This window comes from Balaenoptera ricei, chromosome 14 (genome assembly GCF_028023285.1).
Source record: "Balaenoptera ricei isolate mBalRic1 chromosome 14, mBalRic1.hap2, whole genome shotgun sequence".
In the NCBI taxonomy this organism is placed as follows: Eukaryota; Metazoa; Chordata; class Mammalia; order Artiodactyla; family Balaenopteridae; genus Balaenoptera; species Balaenoptera ricei.
This window is the reverse complement of record NC_082652.1, coordinates 79,351,583-79,371,437: the sequence shown is the minus strand read 5'-3', so window position 1 is coordinate 79,371,437 and position 19,855 is coordinate 79,351,583. Positions and strand designations below refer to the sequence as shown.

At 37.8% G+C, this 19,855-nt stretch overlaps 1 protein-coding gene across 1 annotated transcript in view; it reads right to left on the bottom strand.

Moving 5' to 3' along the window:
- LOC132347375 (glutamate decarboxylase 1-like) overlaps positions 1-19,645 on the bottom strand; it is a 69,008-nt gene extending 49,363 nt beyond the window's left edge. The window contains 1 exon segment of the mRNA XM_059893797.1: positions 19,461-19,645. Coding sequence (XP_059749780.1) covers positions 19,461-19,645 — 185 coding nt within the window.
- Between the last annotated feature and the right edge of the window lie 210 nt (positions 19,646-19,855).

Sequence of the window (19,855 nt, the reverse complement as noted above, 5' to 3'; positions counted from 1 at the left end):
AATTCTCCAGTTATAATTGTGGATTGATTTATTCTTCTTTCAGTTCCATAAGTTTTGGTTTCATGTACACTGCAGCTGGTTTTTTTTTAAATTAATTTTTACAGGAGTATAACTGCTTTACAATGTTGTATTAGTTTCTGCTGTACAGCAAAGTGAATCAGCTATACGTATACATATATCCCCTCTTTTTTGGATTTCCTTCCCATTTAGGTCACCACAGAGCATTGTTGAGTAGAGTTCCCTGTGCTATACAGTAGGTTCTCATTAGTTACCTATTAGCTTTGTTATTAAATGAGTACACATTTAGGATTTTTGCATCTTCTTGCTGAGTTACCACTTTATCATTATGAAGTGTTCCTCTTTATCCCTGATGATCTTCATTGTTTGTGGAATCTACTTTGTCTAATATTAATATAGCTACTTCAGCTTTCTCTTGATTAGGTTTGCAAAGTATATCTTTTCATTCCATTTACTTTTAACCTACATTACCTCTTTGCTTTGTTATCAATTCTGCATTTTCTATATTGTTTAGACAGGTTACATTTAATACAATTTCCCATGTGTATGGCTCAAAATCTACCATCTTGCTATTTGATTCATATTTGTCCTATCTGTTGTTTCTGAGTTTTTTGTTTTTTTGTTTTTCACTTTTCCTGCCTTCTTTTGGGTTACTTTTGGCTCATTACGTGTACCTCTTTGCTTTATTTTTTAATAGTTGCTCTAAGGTTTACCATATACATTTTAAAGTTATCCCTGTCTATCCTCAAATTATACAGCACACTTCTATTTCTCTCTTTTGTGCTATTGTTGTCAAACACTTTAATTCTATTTAGGTTAAAAATCTAAAATTACTTTTTGTTTGTTTTTGCTTTAACAATCAATTGTCTTTTAAAGAAACTGAAAAATGAGAAAAATTATTTTATTTTTACCCAATACTTATCATTCTTAGTTCTTCTCATCCATGAGTAGGTCTAAAATTTATACGACATTATTTTCCTTCTGCCTGAAAACACATCCTTTAAAATTTCTTATAGTGAAGTTCAGCTTTTGTTTGTCTAAAAAGTTTTTACTTTCCTTTCATTTTAAAGGATATTTTTTGAAATATAGAATTGTATGTTGACAGCATTTCTTCAGCACTTAAAAGGTGGTATCTTCAGGCATTCATGCAGATGAAGCGTCTGGGCAATTTTTAAGTATTTTGTTTCTGTGCCTGAAATTCAGGTTGCCTCAAAGCTGGAAACTGACAAAACTGTAAGGCTCACATGGCTGTTTTCTTTTTCTCAAGGGTGCTGTTTTCTTTTTCTCAAGGGTTGCACTCTTGTTCTTCCTTTTGTTAAAAATATACTATTGTTTCGCACTTCGCATCTCGACTTTTATTACTTTACAGGTGGAGGATAAGTCAAATCTTGATAATCTTTCATTGCCAGAATGAGTATTCAGAGTTCTATTTATATTTAACAAAATTAAAAGTTATGTGTATGCTATATATATTCTATATATGTTATATATGTTGTACATGTTATATATATATAGGGATTATAATATATAAACATATATGTATGTCATATATGTAATATATGTTATATTATGATTCTGCTGTGAGAAATCTGGTTATCATTTACTTTCAGAGAACTTAATTAGATCAACTCTTCAAAGAGGGGTAAATGATAGCTTGGTCTGTCTGTCTCTCTCTTTTCAAAATCTAGTGTATCTCCAAAGAGGTGCCAAATGTTAAATCCAATGGTACAATATCAAAAATAGCACCCAGTTATAATCCCAAGTTTTCCTCATGTCGGTCCCCACCTTGTCCTTGCATTCATCCTGTGGAGCAGAGAATAAGAATTTCCCTCTATTATAAGTTCTGACACTAATGATGTTGGTTATATGAGCTTTGATGTAATTCTGAGTATTTATACCACCTCATCTTTTCAGACAAGTCTTCTGAGACAACCCAGTGTAAATGATCTGCTCCTCATCATTCTGACCCATAACTCTCATGTCACTGTGCTGTAATTCCTCAGAGCACTCAAAACTATCTGCAAGTATAAGATTAGCTTGATTCTTGACTGTTTTATTGTCTGGAAGCCCTCTTCTAATTTCCCCATGAGAATGATGTTCTCAATTTATTCACCTCTTTATCTCTGGTTCCCAAGATGTGGTGGTATATACTAAGTAGCTAATAATGATCTGGAATAAATCAATTATTTGTTTGTTTTTTCTTAAAAACATTTACATTCCTGAAATTCTTCTTCAGGACTCAAAATGTTTACCTATGAAACAGCACCTTTAATCACAAAGTAAAATTCTACATCTAATGGAAACTCTGTTGATACATATAAATTAGGCCACTTGACAGTGCACCAAGCTCAGAAGTGACTGAATCGGCCCTGCTTAACAAACCTCTGCATCACACATCGAAATCCTTAAAAATCAAATTGAATAAGAACATTTGTTAATAAAAATGGAGTCCTTCAAATGAAATTGCTGTTACTTTCATCAGGAGAAATCATTTAGAAAAGCATGCTGGGGCTTCCCTGGTGGCTCAGTGGTTGAGAATCTGCCTGCCAATGCAGGGGACGCGGGTTCGAGCCCTGCTCTGGGAAGATCCCACATGCTGCGGAGCAACTGGGCGCGTGAGCCACAACTACTGAGCCTGCGCGTCTGGAGCCTGTGCTCCGCAACAAGAGAAGCCGCGACAGTGAGAGGCCCGCGCACGGCGATGAAGAGTGGCCCCCACTCGCCGCAACTAGAGAAAGCCCTCGCGCAGAGGCGAAGACCCAACGCAGCCATAAATAAATAAATAAATAAATAAATTTATAAAAGAAAAGCATGCTGTCTCTAAATATATCAAGTTATTAAGTCAAGATTACTAATGACAATTTAACAGCTGGCAACTTGAGAGTTATTTGATCTCAAAGACAAACATTTTAGAATAGGAGCCAGTTTTCTGGAAATCTAGTTTCAAGCAGTGACAACCTTTAGAGATCACATTTTTTAAAAAAGAAATTCTAATATTACTGATAATTCAAATATGGCTTTGAAAATGTCATAAGTAATATGTGAATATAATATATAAGATTTAATATTTTTCCAGCAACCTATGCCTGACATCTATCTTCTTAGAAGATCAGAAGATATTGCTGATTTAGAAGTAGAAAATATTGAGAATTGTGTACTTTAGATTAAAGAGTATATGAGTAAATTTTTCTTGTTATACTTATTTTATTTTGAGGATACAGTCATAAATCTGAGGGCAGTTTCATCTTCTTGATCATTCTGTGTTTTTCAAACACTGGAATTCTGTACAGAGAATGGGATGTAGAGGGCACTGTTGGACTTAAAATCAGAGGTAGAGAGCCTGTGCAGGATGAAATTCAAGGAATTAACTCAGCAGGATCCGTTTCTCTCACTTTGTTTACCAGACTAGAAAACAAAAGTATTTTTTTAAATACTTGATAGTCTAAAATGCTACTTTTTCCTCTTACAGTGTATTAAGAAAATCAGATTGCTGTATTATTCATACAGGAATTTTCTTACAATACAACAAAATCATTAATAAAATTATTTTTAAAATCAGGTAGATTTATAATGTCAGGTGGTACATATTTTTCAGCTCTGGGGAAGCTATGTATTGGCTTGGAGAGGTCAAATTTAAGGAAAAGCAATATGCTTTAGATGTGATTAATCCAGGACTCCCACAATAAGAGAAATTATTTCTTTCTCCACACTCAGTAATCCTCAGTTTGTTTTTAACACTCATTTTTTGATGCAGGTGTTAGAAATCTAATTGCCTCTTTTGATTGAGATGAGTGTATTTTTTATCCCATTTCTTCTCCTTACATCAAAAATGCTGCCAAGTCATTAACAGTCATGAAAAATTCCACCCTAATCCCCGAGTCTTTTGGTACCTATGACCTACAAATTCTCTCCTGAAAGGAAATCTAATCATTTTCTTTATTTCTCTCACAGGGACATTCTATCATCTATCACAGTTATTTGTGAGCATGTGTCACCCTCTTACTAGACTCCTGAGAGCCACAGTCATGAAGCCTCAGTCTAGAGAACCCAGAACCAAGGTCAGCAATCTGTGCTTCTCAGACTTAGGTGAGAGGCCTCCCAACCAAAGGCCCAGGCAAGGCCCTACTTGGTGAAATGGAACAGAATTTGTACAACTTCCATTTTCAGCACCCTTTACCCTCCACCTGTGATCATGCCCTCATCCCTCTCCCACCAGGCGAGAGGCCTCTATCTCACTCTGGTATTTCACCTGGGCTGGTCCTCACTAGGTAAGGTAAATATATGATTTTCTACCTAAAGCCTTTGAGAATAGAGAGGGCACTACTAAAATACACATGTCTGAAAGTTGCATTAATAATTTAAATGTCATTTAACAGCGTAACACTTAACCTGAGATTCACACATGAGCTAAAGAGAAGTTATTGGCCCATATCACAGGGCCTCAATTAACGCCCCATGCGCATACATACTGACTTCCTGAGGGAGATGTATTTCCATGATATGATAGCAGATAGAAGCAAATGAACTTTGTGTTTAGCTTTCTGTTAACTGAGAAGAAAAACAGAATACAGAAATGAGTGCAGACTCTCTCTCCAAAGAAAAGATCTTCAAATTCTCTCACCACTATTTCATAGGAAGGAGGTAGGAGAACCCACTTCCCATAACCTTGGACATACAGTGTCTCTACCTGCTAGAAAAACAGCCCAATCAGAGATTTTACTGCCAACACAACCACAGCAACCCTGTTCTGTAAGGACAGGAACTCTTGTTCCCGACTTGGAGGATGGTTCAAGAGGCAACTGTGAAAGAAACAGTGGTTTATGGTGTGAATTTGGGTAAGTTAGAAAACCTTGTTAACCTTGTAGAGATTAATACCTTCTTTAAAGATCATTCTGAAGATCAAATGAAATAATATTTCCACACTCATTGTCCCATTCATTTGATAAAAAACTAATGAGTAATTAATTACTAAGTGCTATTCACCATTCTAAGTGCTAGGGATATTGTCATTTTGTTTTCTTTTTAAATCCCTTGGTATTAGTATATCAGCTGTTGACTTACTAATGAATAGTATTCATTCTGTCAATAGCAGTGATAACTGTATTTATAATTGCAAATTTATTTCCCTATAGTGCTTACATATGCATCCTAAAGACAAACACTTTTTCTAGTATGTACAAAGTATAAACTGATAATCTTGATTTCATAAACTCAGGGCCAGAGATTTACTAAAGGGGTAAATTTGAAATTAAATCTTATATATATGAAAGAGAAGATAAATATTATTCTGAATATGGCCATTTTAAAGATAGTTGGTTTTCCAGTATTTTAGGAGCATCTTAAGACGATAAGAACATATTATTAATCAATTCATTTAGTTTTTAACTGCTTCCGCAGAGCTGAAAAAAAAAAAAAAAAGCCCTTCCTTGAATTACGTATATATGCTAAACTAACCAAATTACGTATATATGCTAAACTAACCAAAATATGCCCTATGCTTACACACTTCTTGATAGTTCCAAAACCATGTGATATTTTTTACTTTCAAAAGAAGGCTTTCATATATTTATTTTTAATTATGAAAGATTTCAAAGACAGTAAAAGTACAGAGAACAATAAAACAATGTACTCACTACCCAGATTTTAAAATTGTTTTGCCATGTTTACCTCAGGATTTTATATATATACATTTGCTATAAAATGTATATACATAAATAATAATAATGTATTTTATTATATGCAGATTTTTAAATATATAAAAATGAAGTTTATATAAAGTGTTACAAAAAAGATTAAAAGTCTCTCCTCCATCTCTCCCCACACCCTTCTCCTCATGAGGAAGCCATGTACATCCTTCTCTTTATAATTTATACATTTATAACATATTTACCTATCTGTAAACAACAAATACAATTCCTTTACGTATTTGTAAAATTCACACCATAATATAATTATTATTTACCTTCTTTTTAAACTCAACATTAGGTTTTAAGATTTATCAATTCTGATTGAAACAAATTAAATTCATTTCTGTTGTACAAGTGCACCATAGTAAGGTGTTCCTTGTACCTATTGGTATACACTTATTTGTTAGTTTGTTCATTTGTTTTTGCTTTTTCAAAGAAGGCTATAATGACTATACTAGGATGCTCACCTGCACCTATGTTCAGGTCTTTTAAATAGGTTTTAATTCTATAAGTAGAATGGCAGGATCAAAACATAGGCACAGCTCAGCTTTATTAGAAATTGCCGGGCTTCCCTGGTGGCGCAGTGGTTGAGAATCTGCCTGCCAATTCAGGGGACACAGGTTCGAGCCCTGGTCTGGGAGGATCCCACATGCCGCAGAGCAACTAGGCCCGTGCACCACAACTACTGAGCCTGCGCGTCTGGAGCCTGTGCTCCGCAACAAGAGAGGCCGCGATAGTGAGAGGCCCGCGCACCGCGATGAAGAGCGGCCCCCACTTGCCGCAACTAGAGAAAGCCCTCGCACAGAAATGAAGACCCAACACGGCCAAAAATAAATAAATTAATTAATTAAAAAAAAAAAAAGAAAAAAGAAATTGCCTGTTGCTCCCCCCAAACAGTGCAAACACTTAGATTCCTACAAGCCTTGCATGAGAGAATTTGTTTCCCCACATTCTAGCTAAGACTTGGTATTATCAGCGTTTTAAGTTCTGCCAATCATGTAAAACGGTATTTCACTGTTGTTATAATTTACATTTTCCTGATAAATAATGAGACTGAGCACTTTCCGTATGTCTATTGGCTCTTGGGGTTCCCTTGCAGTGAATTGCCTGTCTGTCTTTTATCCATTTCATAATTGACTTGCCTTTCTCTTGTTAGTTTATCTATACTTCTGTGAGTATTAAACTTTTGCTTTTTACATTTCAGACTTTTAGTGTTCTCCACGCTGTGAGCAGGGATCTGATTTAAGTTAATCATATATATAGCTGAGGAGTGAACACCACTTTTTAAAAACATTCATCCTTTTACTAGTCCATTATTTTTTGTAGTGCTATCTCCATTATATTAAAACTTCCTTTATATATTCATAGGTAGTTTTTAGCCTTTATTCTTGTTAATGTGAAGTTTACTCCTTGTTCTTTGTCAAGATTGTTTTGGCTCTTTTAGGTTGCCTGTCTTTTCATGTGAATTTTAGGATCTGAATATTAATTTCCACAGCAACAAAAAAATCCAACTGGCATTTTTATAGGGATTTCACTAAATGTGTTGGTAAATTTGGGAGTATTGCTTTATTAACAATATTAGGTCTTTCAATCCATGAACATGCAATAACTTTTCATTTATTTAGGTCTATTTCAATTTCTTTCAACAGGGTTTTGTAGTTTTCAATGCGAAATTTTGCACTTACTGTTAAATTTATTTCCAGGTATTTTATTCCTTTTGATACCATTGTAAATTTAATCATTTTCTCAATTTTATTTTTGGATTGTTCATTGCTGTTTTATAGAAGTACAGTTGATTTTTTAATATTGATCTTGTATCATGCTACTTTGCTGAAATCTTTTATTAGTTCTAACAGACTTTTGAGGGTAGATTCATTGGTATTTTCTATACACAAGATCATGTCATGTCATCTACAGGTAGAGACAGTCTAACTTTCTTCTTTCCAATCTGTACGCCTTTTGTTTGTTTTTTTCTTGCCCTGACTAGACCCTTCCAGTATATTGTTGAGCAGAAGTAGGACAGTGAAACTCCTCGTCTTATTCCTGATATAGGTGGGAAAACATTCAGTCTTTCACCATTAAGTATGATATTAGCTGTGGTTTTTGTGGGGTTTTTTTTTTTTTTCATCTATGACATTCATCAGTTTGAGAAAGGTCTCTTCTATGCCTAGTTTGCTGTGTGTTTTTATTATGAAAGGGTGTTGGATTTTTGTCAGATGATTTTCTGTAGCTTTTGAGATAATCATGTGTTTTTCCCCTTTATTCTATTAACAAAATATATGACATTGATTGATAGTGTGAATTTGAAAGTGACTCATGAGTCACATATTTTTGAGTTTTCAATTTTAAAAGCCATTCCCCTCCCCAATGTCAGCCTGTACCTGGGGCAAATTACAAGCTTCTTTCAACTTTCCTAGGCTGGTGAGAAGAATTTTTTCCAGTTTCATTTTCACAGAAGAGGAAGCACCACAAAGTCCTGGCCTTATGATTTTATTTAGGATTTTCGGACCTAAGACTTAGTAAGTCCAAAGCCCCATGTGGAGTCAGAACCTCTGCTCCAAATTTCTAGGCTTTACATCTCGTCCTGTTGCCTCCTCTTCCCACTTTCAGGGTTTGCAAAATCATCAGCTCTAGTCTCTTGACCTGGCATTGAGGGTCTTATCTATTTCCAGCACTCAAAAATGTTTTTTCTTTATAACTCAGCTATATATTTTAAGTGTTTTTATATTTTATTCATCATTTTATTATTTGTAATGGACAGGATCCATTTTGGTTCTGTCCTATGTTTTTCTGGAGACATTGATATTTATTCTTTCACATTCTATTGAATAAATGCAACAGTAATAAAAAAATCATTGATTCTTTAATAACAGTATGTATTATTAATAAAAATTAGTTATTAGCAAATAACTATTAGTTAATAGTAAAAATCATACAATGTAATATATATGATCTCCACCTTATATTTTAGAATTCTCTCTTTTTTTATTAGAAGCCAAGAAACACAATTCAGTAGAGAAAAATACAAATTTGAATACTTTTCTATGACTACAATGGACAATGTGTGAGGATTTATTTTTTCATCCAAAAATAAACTATTCCACTAAATTGATACAAAATAATCATTATATTTGAATATATGCCTATGATATAAGTATGATATTCAAGGGCAAGAAGGTAGAGGAGCAATGAAAAGATTCCCCAAATATTAAGAGAGAGAAATGTCACCGGAGCACTACCAAAGTTTACCTGGTAGTTACACCCCAGACATTGTCATGCTTGTTTACATCACATCTGGGCCTTCTCTGTTTGTAAGGTTCTCTACAGGAAAGGAAAGCAAAGCATGAAATCTTGCCACCTCCTGGGACTCTTTCAGGATCTTCCCTGGGTATTTACCAGGTGTAGGCCAGCTAAAGACCACAGAGAAATAAAAGGTAGCTCTTCCTCATGAATAGTTCGAGTTCTCTTGACGGTAAATTACATTAACTGCTGACACTGCTCTTTCTACAGTACAGTCATGGAAGTTCATTATAAGTGCACTTTTAATAGAAGAAGCCTTGAACAGTGCCTGGCACACAGTAGGAACTCAATTTCCTATCTTTATTCTTCCTAGTTATATTATAGTAATTATCATAATATGCTAAGAACTTGTGCATCAATCAGTGTAGAACAGGAGACATGCCCTGTGACGATTGGCTAAGGTTCATTGCCACAGGGATAATGTGGATACATTTTCTTCGTGATATTACTGATGCACATGCACTGTGTCTAATTTCCCATCACTACTTGGAGGAGCATATCTTTCACATGCCCTAGGCTTTGAATTAGCCTTCAAAACAATCTTGTAAGAGTGGTGCCAGTTTTCCTCCTCTTTAAAGATGAGGCTCAAAGAAGATGAGGATATTCTCGTAAGTAAGGGATGGAGCTTGGATTAAAATCCTAGTTTGCTTAACTCCAAAGCACTATATTAAAGGGGAACATATTGTTAAAGGGGAACATATTTCTAATGTCTTTGTCCAGCAGTGATGTCATGGGAAAGAAATGGTTGTATGCATAAGGATGAGTGGCCAGGGTTCTGACATGTATGAGGTCACCCATTCATTCTTTTAAGCCATTGTGAATGCCTGGACTGTTTACCTTTAAGGGAGGTGCACCCTGCTCAAGTTTAAAGAAACTGACAACTCTGTGGGAGTGTCATTAATAACAAAAATGCTTTGCCTCTCTAAACTTTACAATTATTTTTACAAGGAAAACAGTTTGATATTTACAGGACCTAAAAACCCATGAAGTGAGTGAATGGGACTATGCTAAGATTCTAATCATTTTATCTCTATGGCTAATGGCTTATATGAGTAGATACAGTCATAAATGGGGCATATCACCCTTTGGTAATGCACTTGGGTAAAGCAGTAGGATGAGAAGTAGCAGAAACTATTTTATCACTCTAATGTGGTGAAACTGGTGGTACTAAGATTGAATTTCAGGGAACACAAGTGATGACAGCTCACAAAAACAAATTCAAAGGCAATAAATATATAGCATTTACACGATTCCAGGAAACGGGGTGTATGAGTTAATAGCACAGAGCATGAGGGTGATGTTCTATCCCGAAAACATGCCTATTGCTGACTGCCTGCTGACATTTCCATCTATAGCTAATAATCTTGATTTCTGAAACAATGTATGCTAGGTAACATTATTTGAACTGTATTCTTTATTTCTGGGTGCGTGAGTTATTGGTTGCTTTATGTCAGTGACAGACTGGCCTTTAGTTTGTTTCAGTTGAAGGACGTAGTGGAAACCTCATGAATAGAATCAGTTTGCTTATCTTCTATTAAATTACAAGAATCTTCAGTTCAATTAAAGGGCAATATCTGAATATTGAAAAAGGGAAATTGATGTTTTCCTTTGTTAGAGACATTTGTGTCATTTATGCATTTCGTCCTATGAATCAGCTTTCTGACTCACCGTAATCTGATCTGAAAATATAAAAATGGGCAATTGTGAGTCTTATTCTTGATGATGTAATTAATTATTTTCTACTTTCCGACTTTGGACAAAGAAACTTCTGAATTCATGATGGCAAATCACCAACCACTTTTCTCTTATAAGCACTAATTTTGTTCTACTAGGCAACACAGGTTTTCCTTCTTTTAGTTACCTGAATTCTACACACTAACACTTGATGGCTTTGGATTCCAGAAGGATAAATAAAAAAGCATGTTTGTGTAAGTCAAGATTTTCTCTGTTCTTGTGAGAGAACTAAAAATCTTGTGACTGAAAAACATGTGTTGGCTTCTCAGAAAATTTATAAAGACTAAAGTTTAGAAAATATAAATATGGCTTATAATTTCAAAATAGGAATGAGAAAAGATTTTGTTCATCTGGACAGATATTTTATTTTCCTCCATTTACTGCTCATTAGGCTTTCTTGTATATATTTGAGGTTTATTTGAACAAATTTAAACTTCTGTGTCTTTCCTGCTGCTTGTTTCAAATTCATACATTTCTCTATGAAATATTGGTGATGCTCATATTCAACCAGTTCTGAAATATCATATGGGTTATGAAAATACTGAAATAATAGTAGAAGCCCTACCCCTATAAGATCGTCCACTATACAGCCCCACCCTTCTGCCAGGGACCTTGAACATATTTGGGGTTGGAAATATTGGGAGTGGGAGATTGAAATTGAAATGATATGAAATATTATGCCAACTGAAATAATATGAAATGGAAGCTGATTGAAATTTGAAGGGTAGTAGAGAGTAAACTTTAAGAGTTAATTAGTTCAAAATATATTTCGTGATAATTTATGTTCTATTTTTGTATCTAAATTTAAAAAGACAAATACTGCATGGTCTTACTTTAGGTATGGAATCTAAAATACAGTAGTCTCCCTTACCCACAGAGGATACTTTCCAAGACCCCCAGTGGATGCCTGAAACCATGAATAGTACCGAACCCTATATATGTTATGTTTTTCCCTATACATACATACCTATGATAAAGTTTAATTTACAAATTAGGCACAATAAGAGAATATCCATATTGCCAGCATCACTACTCTTGCCTTTGGGGGCCAATACTAAGTAAAATAAGGTTTACTTGAACAAAAGAACTGTGATACCGCAACAGTCAATCTGATAACGAGATGGCTACCAAGTGACTATCAGGTGGTGGCATACACAGCCTGGAGACACTGGACGAAGGGGAGATTCACAGCACAGGACAAAGCAGGTTGGTGCGAGATTTCATCACACTACTCAGAATGGCATGCATTATAAAACTTTATTCCTGGAATCTTCCATTTAATATTTTCAGATCACAGTTCATTGAGAGTAACTGAAACTGCAGATAGAGAGACCTCAGATAAGGGAGGACTGGTATAGTCAAACTCATACAAGCAGAGACTAGAATAGTGGTTGCAAGGGACTTGGAGGAAGGGGAAATAGGGTGACGCTGGTCAAAGGGCACAAAGTTTCAGTTATGGAAGATAAGTTCTTGCGATCTAATGTACAGCCTGGTGACTATCATTAATGATACCATATTGCATAGCTGAAATTTGCTAAGACGGTAACTATTAAATTAAGTCTTGAGTCACACACAAAAAGGACATGGTGGAGGGACCTTCAAGATGGTGGAGGAGTAAGACGTGGAGATCACCTTCCTCCCCACAGATACATCAGAAATACATCTACATGTGGAACAACTACAGAACACCTACTGAACGCCGGCAGAAGATGTCAGACCTCCCAAAAGGCAAGAAACTCCCCACGTACCTGGGTAGGGCAAAAGAAAAAAGAAATAACAGAGACAAAAGAATAGGGATGGGACCTGCGCCAGTGGGAGGGAGCCGTGAAGGAGGAAAGATTTCCACACACTAGGAAGCCCCTTCGCGGGCGGAGACTGCGGGTGGCGGAGGGGGGAGCTTCGGAGCCACAGAGGAGAGCGCAGCCACAGGGGTGTGGAGGGCAAAGCGGAGAGGTTCCCGCACAGAGGCTCGGCAACGAGCAGCACTCACCAGCCCGAGAGGCTTGTCTGCTCCCCCGCCGGGGCGGGCGGGGGCTGGGAGCTGAGGCTCGGGCTTCGGTCGGATCCCAGGGAGAGGACTGGGGTTGGCTGCATGCACACAACCTGAAGGGGGCTAGTGCGCCACAGCTAGCCGGGAGGGAGTCTGGGAAAAGGTCTGGAGCTGCCAAAGAGGTAAGAGACCATTGTTTCGGGTTGCGTGAGGAGAGCGCATTCAGAGCACCGCCTAAACGAGCAGATATCCCCCTGGAGTGGACCCCTGAGAGTCAGAGAAGGGAAGCTGGTGGCCCAGCCTTCCAGGGACAGGTCTCAGGGTCACCTTTGACTCACAGATCCTGCTGCTGGGCTTGGGCAGAGACTATCTGCATGGAGTTGTTGGTCTGGGGCACGGGCCAAACTCCAGGTGGTCTGGCCCTGGAATGAAGAGTAGATTACAACTTCAAAATGGGGCATACAGCAATGACCGAAACATGCCAAGTTCCTGCTGTCGTGTAGCTTTTATTCTAGCTGAGGAAGACAGACAATAAATAAATACTATAAACTATGTCAGGTGATGGCAAGTTATAACGTTTTGGTGAGATAAGGAGGACTGTGGTGGAGGGAGGGCGGTGCTCTTTTACACGGGGTGATCAAGACAGTCTTTTCTAATGAGATGATGTTACAGCAGAATGAAGTGAGAAAGTAAGTCATATGACTACCTGCAAGGGGTGGGGTGAAGGAATCCTAGGAGAGCAAATAGCAAAAGTCCTGATGTCTGGGCTTCCTTAATGCGTTCAAGGATCCTCAAGGAGACCAGGGTGAGTGGAGTGGGAGGAGCCACGGGGAGAGTAGGAAATGAGGTCAATGAGGATAACGGGACGCTAGATTGCATAGAGGCTTACAGGCCATTGTAAGGAATTGTCCTTTACCTTCAGTAAGATAGATGGAGCCATGGGGGAGGCATTAGAGTGGAGAAGTTAGATGAACTGACTTAGGTTTTAAAAGGATCATACTGATTGCTGTGTTAAGAAAAGACCATAGGATGGCAAGGGCAGAAGCAAGAACAGAAGTTGGTATTCTGTTGCAGTAATCCAAGAGATGATGCGTTCAGACTCAAATGGTCAGAGAGGATGGTATGAGAAGGTGTCAGATTAGGGAAACATTTTCAAGGGAGAACCAATAGGAGTTCCTCCTGGATTCAATACAAGATGTAAGAGAAAGTGGGGAGTCAGATAGAATTCCTTTTTTTTTTTAAAGGTGGAACTACAGATGAATTGGAGTTTCCACTAATTGAGGTGGGAAAGATTGCATGAGAACAAGGTGTGGGATATGTGTACACAGGGGTGAGTGGGATGATGAAAATTCAAATCAAGGGTTCAGTTTTAGAAATGTTGAATTTGACTTATCTATAGATACCCAAATAGGAAGTGAGACATATTAGTCTGGAGTTAAGTGAGAAGTTGAGGGGGAAGGGGCTACTTTGAATATACATATATTCATACAAAATGAAATATATATATTCTCATATGATATTTAATTTTATATATACATGTGTCATATATATCATAATTAAATATATGAGTGAGATCACCTAAGAGTAATTGTGGTCAGAGAAGAGAAGAAAAATGTGTACTAATCCTTGTAGAGGGGCTTCCCTGGTGGCGCAGTGGTTGAGAATCTGCCTGCCAGTGCAGGGGACGCGGGTTCGAGCCCTGATCTGGGAAGATCCCACATGCTGCCGAGCAACTAGGCCCATGAGCCACAACTACTGAGCCTGCGCGTCTGGAGCCTGTGCTCCGCAACAAGAGAGGCCGCGATAGTGAGAGGCCCGCGCATCGCGATGAAGAGTGGCCCCCACTCGCCGCAACTAGAGAAAGCCCTCGCACAGAAACGAAGACCCAACACAGCCAAAAATAAATAATAAATAAATAATAAGTAAATTTAAAAAAAAAGGGGGGGGAGGTTTGTCAGAAGGTCGACCTTCTTGGAAAAAAAAAAAAATCCTTGTAGAATTACACAGTTTAAAACACAGGAAGATGAGGAGGATCCAGTAATAGTGACTGAGAAGGGGCAGGCAGTCAGTGAAACAGTAGGAAACCCCCCAAAAGAGTGGTGTACAGTAGGTCAAATGAAGAAAGTGTTTCAAAAAAAAGGGAATGATTCAGGTATCAAATACTGCTGAGAAAATACGATGAGGACTGAGAACTGACCATGGGGTAGGGGGCGGTCAATGGTGACCTTGGCCAGAACGGCTATGGGGACAAAAGCCTGATTAAAGAGGGTCCCAGAGAATAGAGAAGAGGCAATAATGAGGTGACAATTTGAAAAAGTTTTGCTATCAAGAGTGACAGAGGGGCTTCCCTGGTGGCGCAGTGGTTGAGAATCTGCCTGCCAATGCAGGGACACGGGTTCGAGCCCTGGTGTGGGAAGATCCCACATGCCACGGAGCAACTGGGCCCGTGAGCCACAATTACTGAGCCTGCGTGTCTGGAGCCTGTGCTCCGCAACAAGAGAGGCCGCGATGGTGAGAGGCCCGCGCACCGCGATGAAGAGTGGCCCCCGCTTGCCGCAACTAGAGAAAGCCCTCGCACAGAAACGAAGACCCAACACAGTCATAAATAAATAAATAAATAAATAAATAAATAAATAAATAAATAAATAAATAAAAGAACGTGAATTTCTTTAAAAAAAAAAAAAGAGTGACAGAGAAGTGGAATGGTAGCTGTAAAGTGATTTACAATCAATGAGCGATTACGGCGTTTTGAAATCCTGATAGAAAAAGAAAACGGCTACAAAATAGATTCGAGAGGAGTTGGCCTTGGTCAACAGCACACATGGTTTATCCCTTGAAACATGAGGCAAGGACGAGTGTACAGATACAGATGCATGTAAGGAGGGCGGATTTGGAGGAGGGAGCAGGTAGAAGTTATTTTCCAAATGCTTTCAGTTTCTAGGGAACAAAGAAAGTTATCAGCAAAGAATGAGAGGAAAGGAAAGAGGAGCTATTGAAAGTTTGATGAGAGAGAGAGTATGAATAGTTTATAGGAAAGTGGGAGAGTGAATTGACTGGGAAACTCAAGTAGGATTGCAGGACTTATTTGAGGGAGAGATTCTGAATTTAAAGTGAGAACAATCATAATTAATAGATATATTTTGTCCAATACAGGAATTACAGTGTTTCTCATTATACTTAACTTTTACCACCCCATATAGCCAACTCCACCACAGAGATAAATGATCACTCCATGTATTACAATAATTTTATGATAAGAATTTCTAAATCGAATTATATGCAAACTGTCTAGAAACTTGATTTTTTAACTTAAAAATATACAGTGAATATTTTAATGTCAACAATATACATTTATGTCATACTTTAAATGGCCAATAATATTTCCTTGAATTATTCCATTTTATATTATTTAAGCATTAATTAACAGTCAACTTTTCAGAAATGAATTTATTCTATAAAATAGTAATTTTAAAAGTGATGATGGCTTTTATTATGGTGTGCTTGAATGGATATGAATGTTTATGACTTTCTTTACCTCCTAATACTGCATTAATCTGTTTGAAAATAAATAGTAACTTAGCAAGCGCCCTATATGCAAAGCATAGTTTGTTTCGTTGTGACAGTATAATTTGTTGAATTATCATAAAAAATGTTAAAAGCCCAAGGAAGTAAACAATAGTTGTATTAGAAAAATGTTTATTTTCTTGGTCTTTATAAATTTATAAAGTTATAACTTGACCATTTTCAAAATCAAACTAACTTAAGAGTCTCTAACCTCAGATTTTGTTTCGGATGCCTCCCAGGTGATCTTGGGGATTGAATTCCTAATAAGGGAGAAAACCGTCTAGCAATGATGATCAACCCTGCTGGGTTTCATGCTAGGTTATTGCTTCACAGCAGGCTAAGATCATTCTCATAATACAAGATAATTAGACTAAGTTTTTCATGGAGAGGAGTATCATAGTTAGAATTTCTATGAATAAAATACTATTAAGTACCATTTGTAAAAGCCTTAAAAAAGCCTGCATTTTATCTTATTTATCTCACAGGGTAACCTTATGGTATATTTAGATATGCATCATGAGATACCTAGAACTCAGAGAGGTCAAGTAGAACTTTTAAAGGCACAGAGTAAATAGAGAAGGCGTAATTCACATGCGTCTGTTCAACTGCAAAGCTCATACTCTTTGTTCCTGTGCTGGTGCCTTGGAACAAAGGTGTTGTCTATTTGTAGTCCTGCCTTGACTTCCTGAGGCAAGCTCAGCAGGAATACAGACCAGCAATGGAATTCTAAAGTGCCTCGGAGAGAGTCAAGTCCTTCCCTTGAAAAGCATGAGTTTTGTTCTTTTGAATTGTTCTGAAAGCAAAATATGTGTACATTTTCCACGAGTCAATCCAAAGTCAGACACGCCGATTAGAATCTAATGTGAAACACTGAATGACTTTAATACTTAACCACCTGACTGTTGTTCACCTGGAAAGTCTTAATAAATACTCAAACTGCTCACTTAACGCTGGTTCCGCCTTCCTCTCAGAGCAGGAAGTTGCAAGTCATATTGATCAGAATAATGGTCTGTATTTCCAAAACTTTTCATTGCCCTTGAAAATTAAAAGCTAGCTCTTTTCCTTAGCTTTAAATTTTATAGAAAGAATTCTGTAAAAAAACTTGAGGTCGAGGATTAATTTTTTTAGAGCTTAAATAATGAGGAAAATTATTATGACTCATTATATTATTGCATTAATAGCATTAAAACATTATTAAATTATTCAATAATGATAAGAAATCATGGTGATAAATCTTAAATCAATTACATCCAGTTAAGAATCCCAATGCACCAATAATAATGAGCTAATATTAAGTAAACACATACAATTAAATCTCAACATTTTATCAAGAATGGCCAGTTTTTAAAACTGCTTCTTATGAGAATTTATTTAATCACATCTAGTTTTTTCCCTTGTTGGGCTTCCTCTCTAGATCAATAAAAGATAAAAAGAATATTAAACAAGACTAGTTTCCTCATACAAGCCCCTTTAAAACCATCTACTCTGAAGTCAAGGCTGAGTAGAATTCAGCCACCAGGGATAGAAGATACGAAGGTTGATTATTACTACATCCAACCAGGACCATTTAGTGGAACCTTTCAGGAGTGGTAATTATGCAGAAAAAGAAAGAAAATTGGTTCCCCACTATGACTGCCAGTACCAATGAATTTATTAGGAAGCAAAGCAGGCAATCACCTATGTGATGTTACTTCAAATGACATCCAATTCAAGATCTATTCATCCCTACAAGGTTTAATTAGAGCCTTTCCTCCAAGCAACCAGTTAATACAGTTGCCCTTCCTAACATGGGCTCCAATTAAACTCCTGAATGAGAAACCTGAGCCAGGAGGAAAGATAATTTTTTTTAAATGAGTGGGCATTGGGGGCGGGAGGAAGAACAATTCCAGAAGAAAAACCCAAGCCAGCTGTTCGTTAAAGGCAGAGTGGAAGATCCGAGGAATGAATTCCAAGATGAGGGCCAGGTAGTCAGCAGAAGCGGATATACACCTCAAGCACATAGACTTCAAAACTGGAGGAAGCCTCAGCTCAGGAAGGAAACCTCTTATACTCACTCTTACAGAACAGGAACCAACTTTTTTGTTTATTTTAAACCACGCCTGAGAGCCCGACTTCTGACACATAGATTCAGAAGCCTGAGATGAAAAAACTACCAGGTACCTTAGAGATCACAGTTTGACTAATTAGTTTGACAAATGAAAGCACTCATGGCCAGAGAAACGAATGAAGTCGCTTAAGTTCACACAGTTAATAGTGGATTTAGTAGGCGAGTCCAGAGGTAGATGTTCAAAATCTTACTCTCCGTACACTGCAGCACATAAATGGAAGATGCTGACCCAAGAAAATTCAAGTTCTGAACGAGCATAAAGAATGGACTGACATTTGGATGAAAGACAAACATCTGATTAAAGCTAGCCCTTCTAGGGGGCCACAGTAAACCAGAGAAATAGCGTGAAAACACAGGGGAAACAGCTGAAGAAGATGAACGGGTCAAAGGGGCCCAGAGATGGGACACAGAGGAAAGCTAAAGGTTGATTCGTCCTCCGCTTTGTCAAGATTGGACCTACAGCTGTTGTCTGAACTCCACACCAAAAATAAGGCCGAGAGCTTGTCACTCTGGTAGTTAGGATCACTTGTCTATGAGAACAAAGGGATGACGTAGCAGACAAGGAAAACATCAGAAGAAATGTGTTGCCTGTTTTGTCCAGGCCCATGTTTGTCAGTTGTGTCTTTTGGGTGCAGGATGCCAAAAACTATTTTTATTTCCCTTCACCTCACCTCTGTTCAAAGGGAAAAAGGAATGTTTCCTATCCAACGGAGGAGGCCACTTTGCAATTCACCTGTATAAGTAAAAATGTGGAATAATATGTTCATTCTTTGATAATGTCTTGCATCATCACGTGGTGTAAGGCCGCCTAAAATTAAGGCTCCATATCGAGTGCTACCTTGATATCTGGTGAAACTGAGAGGGCGCTGAATGGCCCAACTTCTCCTTACTCTGCTCCTGAGAATAAGGTCCCCCAGCTAAACAACCCTCCTTATCAGAGGGACCTAGAGCAGTTCCTGCTTAATCCAAGAGTACTGTAGTGGGTTTCAGTTTGCTGCTAGCTGGGAATTATTCAAACAAGCCAATCACATCCTCGAGTGGGAACCAGGGGTCACCTCACCTTTGTGATGGTCCAGCCCCCATCTCCTCCAGCCCCTTGTTGATTGCTCTATTCCCAAGTGCAGCCCAATGTGGTCCTGCCCGGCTGGGGTGTCCTCCTCCCCCAGGCTGTGAGTATTTGTGATTAATAAACTGCTGTGATCTCATCCGTCCAGTGTCTGGTGTCATGTGTTCAGCCATCCCCATAGCTCTAGTGGAGGAATCCCTCCCTCACTGATGGGATAAATAGGCGGTGATTAAAACATCATATGTTTACCAACTCTCCAAACATCCTAAATCACTTTGGTAGATCTCCTTATAGTCAGAAAATCCAAAAAGTTCATCATTTGCAAGGCTCTCATGAGTGCTGATGAAGAGGATGCTGCTGCTATTCAATCCTTCCTACGCTACGAACTC